This window comes from Hordeum vulgare, chromosome 1H, assembly GCF_904849725.1.
Source record: "Hordeum vulgare subsp. vulgare chromosome 1H, MorexV3_pseudomolecules_assembly, whole genome shotgun sequence".
In the NCBI taxonomy this organism is placed as follows: Eukaryota; Viridiplantae; Streptophyta; class Magnoliopsida; order Poales; family Poaceae; genus Hordeum; species Hordeum vulgare.
Genome location: NC_058518.1, coordinates 497,403,650 through 497,409,605, shown reverse-complemented (window position 1 = coordinate 497,409,605; position 5,956 = coordinate 497,403,650). Strand labels below are relative to the sequence as shown.

General features: G+C 52.7%; 1 protein-coding gene across 1 annotated transcript; it reads right to left on the bottom strand.

The window, feature by feature from the left end:
- Positions 1 to 636: 636 nt before the first annotated feature.
- LOC123419107 (endoglucanase 15-like) lies at positions 637 to 3,234 on the bottom strand. Its single transcript, XM_045107134.1, has 4 exons — positions 2,964 to 3,234; positions 2,296 to 2,709; positions 2,090 to 2,179; positions 637 to 1,986 (listed from the first exon to the last, which is right to left on the bottom strand). The coding sequence occupies exons 1-4, from the start codon at positions 3,183 to 3,185 to the stop codon at positions 838 to 840; spliced, it is 1,875 nt and encodes a 624-aa protein (XP_044963069.1). The 5' UTR covers positions 3,186 to 3,234; the 3' UTR covers positions 637 to 837.
- Positions 3,235 to 5,956: the final 2,722 nt, after the last annotated feature.

Sequence of the window (5,956 nt, the reverse complement as noted above, 5' to 3'; positions counted from 1 at the left end):
AGCAGCATCAAGGATATGACCCGTATGGCTCTATCATCGAAGAGGCACTGCTCCTGCTTCTCCCTCTTTTTCTTCATTGCCAGTTGGTTAGTCATCTCCTTTTTCAGTCATGTCTCATTTGGTTGCACTCTTTTATTTTTATTTTTTGTAGCTTGTTTGTTACTATTCCCTTTCAAATCATTAGTCCTTGTTTAGTATGATCAAAATGATGGACCAATCTGTTCAAGCTGCTGATTGTCATTAGATCTGAAAACTGCAGCACACATAGTTGGGATCTGGTCCCCGGTCTGTTTTTGCAAGTAAAACAGTTTGCAAAAACGTCTTACATCGTGGGACGGAGAGATCAAGCATCTTTCTGGACAGCAGTCAGTGTCGTAGCTGAGCAGTTTTTCTAATTCTAAAGTACAAACTGCACATTTTCTTTAGCTCTGAAACTGCCTCAGCTCACATGATGTGCCTTCTTAGCTTCTTATCCTTCTCAGCTCTGAAACAGCACTCCTAGGTCTTCTCATATTCTTCTCTTCGGCAGTCGGCACCTTGTATAGGTTTGGCTTTTGGAGCTTTAATTATTAACTTAAACTGAGGCAATGCCTTGTATTTTTCAAACAAAACTTGAAAAGGTAAGAAGGATCAACATTACATCTCCATCTCCCTGAAATCCAAATCCCTCTCTGGCCTAACCGAACACTCTCGGGAGGAAGAGGATGAGCACAACGCCATTCTTAATCTCTTCGCTCCTTCCTCCCATCCCAATGAACCCATCACTCACCAAAAAACCCTGGATTATCCTAGCTAGGACCTCAAACATGCATGGAAAGAGTTCACTCACTCACTCACTCACACCAGCTTGTATCCGGTGACCCACACATTGGCCGGAGGGCCGGGCTGCACGTACCCAAACCTGACGCTCCTCCCGGGGCGCAGCGCCCGCAGCCACCTCCGGGGAACGTACCCGTACCGCGCCTTGTCGAGCCCCCACAGCCTGCCGGCGAGCTCCGACACGCGGAGGTGGAGCCCCCGCACCGTCTTCCGGGACCTGTTGGTCACCGTCACTGAGTACCTGTGGTACGTCCTGCGCCTGACCGCCCATGTCCCCGTCACGTTCTGCTCCACCTCAAGGTGAGGATGCCGCCGACGAGCCGCCGCCAACCTCGCCGTGCGGTTCCCGGCCGCCTCCGGGAGCGACGTCCGGTACTCGTCCAGCCCGCCGCAGGCGCCGGCGAGGCGGGCGAGGACGCCGAGCAGCGGCGCGCTGTTGTAGGTGGCCGCCTCGGTCTGCTCGTAGTTGTTCCTCTCGTCGGCGAAGTCGTCGTACTCGTCGGGGCCCCCGACGACGGCGCCGTCCAGCGTGTTGGGGTTGACAGCCTGCTTGCTGTACCAGCTCGCGTAGCCCTCCTGGCAGCTCACGAACGACGGGTCCGTCCTCACCGACACGATGGAGGCGCCCCGGTGGTGCACCTGCCGCGGGTAGTTGAGCCCGTACCCGACCATGTAGCTCGTCGCCCTCGGGTTGTCCCCCAGGATGTAGTTCACCTGGGACCTGACGAACGCGAGGATCTCGTAGGGCCGCGCGGCGCCGCCGGGGCACCGCACGGCGCCCCCGCCGGCCACCGTCGCGTAGTCGGCGTACGCCGTGAGCAGGAAGGAGGCGCTGGTGACGAACTGGAGGTTGTTCCACCGCTGGTGGTACATGACGCCGCCGGGGGTCCTCGGGACGTTGACGGCGCCCTTGCCGACGCACGAGCACACGAAGAACTCGGCGTTCTGCCGGTACCTCTGCAGCGCCGCCGCGTGCTCGCCGGCTCTGCCCTGAAGCAGGAACTTGGCTGCCAGCACTTGCACGCCGGGGTACTTGACGTCCCAGCCGAACTGGTTGATGGACCAGCCCGTGCCGCCCAGAGCGTCGCCGTTGCGCGCCAGGTACTCGAGGTAGAATCGCTCCTCCGTCGCCTCGAACAGCCACGCCGCCGCCCATAGCAGCTCATCCTGCACCGCACCATCGATCCCACATGGTTGAAAACAATGTCAGAATGCGTCTCACCATCTGAACTCATAGATATCGACGTCTGGTTTCAGAGTTGCTTATTACCCCGTATCCGCTGAAGGACCCGTAGTAATTCCGCGCCACGGTGATGCTGGCGTCGTACTTCCCACGGTACTTGTCGGCGAATTCGAACAGCTGAACAAAAGCATATCAAAGGATCAGACAAAGTAATTGTAAACTTATACATCCAGTTCTTGTCAGATTTCTTCAAGTTCAGTCAGGCTGCGGGATCGGGCCAAAATATACATTACCTGCTTAGAATGTTCGAGGAGCAGGTTGGCATAGCCCGGATAAGTGGTGCGGAAGACCATCGACGCGGCGGCCATTGCAGCGGCCGTCTCTCCGGCCAGGTCCGACCCGGGGTTCTGGGGATCAATGCGGAACGCCTGGCGGCTCGTCGTCATGTCCTCGGGCCGCTGCCAGCAGCCGTGATCCGTGTCGCCGTCGCCAACCTCGCCGTAGAGCACGTCGGGCTCGGGGTGCGCCTTGATGAAGTAGTCCGTGCCCCACTTGACGGCGTCCATGGCGTTCTTGAGCTCGCCGGAGGCGGCCATCTGCTTGCCGTACTCGAGGATGCTCCAGGACATCATGGTCACCGTGAACGCCATGGGCAGCCCGAACTTGACGTTGTCGCCTGCGTCGTAGTAGCCTCCCACAAGATCCACCTAAAATGACAACTCCATCAGACCCAAGAAACGTAAACAATTGACATTATATGTTTGATCAGTGCAATGTAGGTAAAGAAAATATAATCCCTCCGTTCCTAAATATAAGTATTTGTAAAGATTGTACTACAGACTACATACGAAGCAAAATAAGTGAAACCACACTCTAAAATATGTATATATGCATCCGTATGTAATTTTTAATAAAATCTCTGAAAAAATTATATTTAGGAACAGAGGAACTATATACGTACTCCGTTGGCCTTGCCGTCGAAGAGGCCGGAGCTGGCTCTCCAGGTGACCCTCTGGTCAGGGGGGAGCGCGCCGGACCTCTGCGCCTCGAAGTAGAGGAGGCTCTTCTTCAACGCCATGGCGTAGTCGTGTCCAGAAACGAGCTTCGCCATTGACGCGAGTGCCATGAGACCGATGATGGCAGCAGCAGCAGCGACATGAGCGGCACTGCCGTTCCTGGCCATTGCAGTGCACCAAGAAGGTGTATGACACGGCAGGGAATATAGTTGGTTGATTGGCCTGGAGGGAATAGCTCAAAAGGGAGCCTTATATATACACACCCACGACATGAGCGACATACTGCCGCAGGTACACCTTTATCATCTCTCCACGGTCTCACTACTACGTACTCTTTTTCTTTGGGATAAAGCTTGAGAGTGGCATTGGGATGTGCATAAAAGATGGTCATGTGACTGACCAAGGCTACAGGAATTTAGAGTGGCTGTGCTTTACAAGCACGTCGGACATGCATGCATGCATGGGGGGCAGGAGGAATTGAATTGAAAATGCAATGCACGGCAGCAGAGACGCGGTGGGGATACACGGTTTTACACATGATTTTGCCCAATTCTTGTTTGCATGTTCTCTGATTTAGCTTGGAAATCGTGTGGTTCAGTTTACTTTTTACCTTAAGCTCTCACCATTTCCCCTTTTCCTGGATCATCATGTGTGTAAACAAAAAAGTTAGACGGCGCGGCGCGGCGGGCTCAGTTAATCAGGCCGCTGATCTTGGCAGCACTAGCAGAGGTTCCTTCCATCCGGCACCGAGTCCGCGCGCCGCAACCTTTTGTGTGCACTAGCGTAGGATGCGCCGGGAATGGGGACGGCCGGCCGGAATAGACGCATGCACACTGTCGTCGATCGTCGTTGCTGAATACCTGGGTAAATGGTCATGTTTTTTTTTTAAATGACGATTATCCTGCATTCATTAAAAAAAAAGTTGTTTAGTTAATTAGAGAAAACCAGATTGTCCAGTTAATAATGAGAAACTGGATGAAAACCGTTACAACCATACACATGAAAAGTCCACGCACACCATTTCGAAAAGGGTCTCGACGAGACAGCACGTACGCGTCGTCGTCATCACTCTTCCCCTGGAGGGGTCATCGTCATTCCTGCACTCCAAGCAAACGACTCCTACTCCGTCATAGGCGATTGTCGACTCAACCCACACTGTAGTGGACACGTGAAGCTGCATGAAAATCTATGCCAATATCTCAACCACCTACGGCCAGACGACGCAACTCCGACTCTGACGGAGAACACTGTAGGACAAAACCAGGCATGACTAGCGTCAAGGAAGATCGTCGAACGGACCACCTGCAACCAGTAATCATGTACCACAGGGCCCTGTCACAGCAGCTTATACTCCATAGCAGCAAACAAACCGAGGCAAACTCATGGACACGCCGAAGAAGAGCCGACTACCACAACCATTGTCGCGTCGCCGACATCGCTCACATCATCGTCATTGCCACAAAAGCATGGACGCCACACCCGTCGCCAACCACCATCCACCGGTCCCGCTCGCTGACACCAAGCTCCCAAGACGAAGCCCCCAAGAGGGAATACGACACCGAAGCGTCGCCATCGTCCGACCACAGATCAAGGTTTCCCCTAAAGAGGCCTAAATGGCGAGATCCGCAACAAGAGGGATGGGAGAACAAAGCAGTGATGCCTCCATGAAGGTCAACTACGGCCACAATCATCGCCATCCCTGGTCATGGCATGAGGCAAGAGATGGTTTTCACCAAGCTCCACACCACCTCGGCTACACATCATCCTGCATTGGCATCGACAAGCCCACCAAACATCACCACCATCAAAGTTGTCCATCGATGAAGAAGGACCGAGATCCGCCGCAGCCAACCGCACCTCACGGAGACCAGCGACAACCGGAGACCAGATCCGCATAACACTGATACGTCCATTTTGCATCATGTTTTTATGTTGATATTTATCGCTTCTTGGGCTGTTATTTCACTTCACGGTACAATACTTATGCCTTTTCTCTCTTATTTTGCAAGTTTTACATGAAGAGGGAGAATGTCGGCAGCTGGAATTCTGGCCCGAAAGAGGAGCAAAGTAGAGATACCTATTCTGCGCAACTCCAAACACCATAAAAATCAACGAGGATTGTTTCCCGGATTTATAAAAAATACTGGGCCGAAGAAGCGCCATAAGGGCGCCAACAGGTGGCCCCAAGCCTGCTTGGCGCGGCCACCCCTGGCCGCGCCAAGGGGCTTGTAGGCAGCCTGCTGGCCCACTGGCCCCCCTTCTTCTGCTATATGAAGGGTTTCGTCCAGGAAAAAAATCAGGAAGGAGCTTTTTCGTGGATTCGTCGCCGCCACGAGGCGGAACTTGAGCAGAATCAATCTAGAGCTCCAGCAGGACGATCGTGCCGGGGAAACTTACCTTCCGGAGGGGGAAATCGTCGCCATCGTCATCACCAACACTCCTCTCATCGGAGGGGACTCGTCACCATCAACATCTTCATCGGCACCATCTCATCTCCAAACCCTAGTTCATCACTTGTAACCAATCTCCGTCTCGCGACTCCGATTGGTACTTGTAAGGTTGCTAGTAGTGTTAATTACTCTTTATAGTTGATGCAGGTTGGATTACTTGGCGGAAGAGTTTATGTTCAGATCCTTGAAGCTACTCATTACCTCTCTGGTCATGAATATGATTATGCTTTGTGAGTAGTTACTTTTGTTCCTAAGGACATGGGATAAGTCATGCTAATAGTAGTCATGTGAATTTGGTATCCGTTCAATATTTTGATGTGTTGTATGTTGTTTTTCCTCTAGTGGTGTTATGTGAACGTCGACTACATAACACTTCACCATTATTTGGGCCTAGAGAAAGGCATTGAGAAGTAGTAAGTAGGTGATGGGTTGCTAGAGTGACAGAAGCTTAAACCCTAGTTTATGCGTTGCTTCGTAAGGGGCTGATT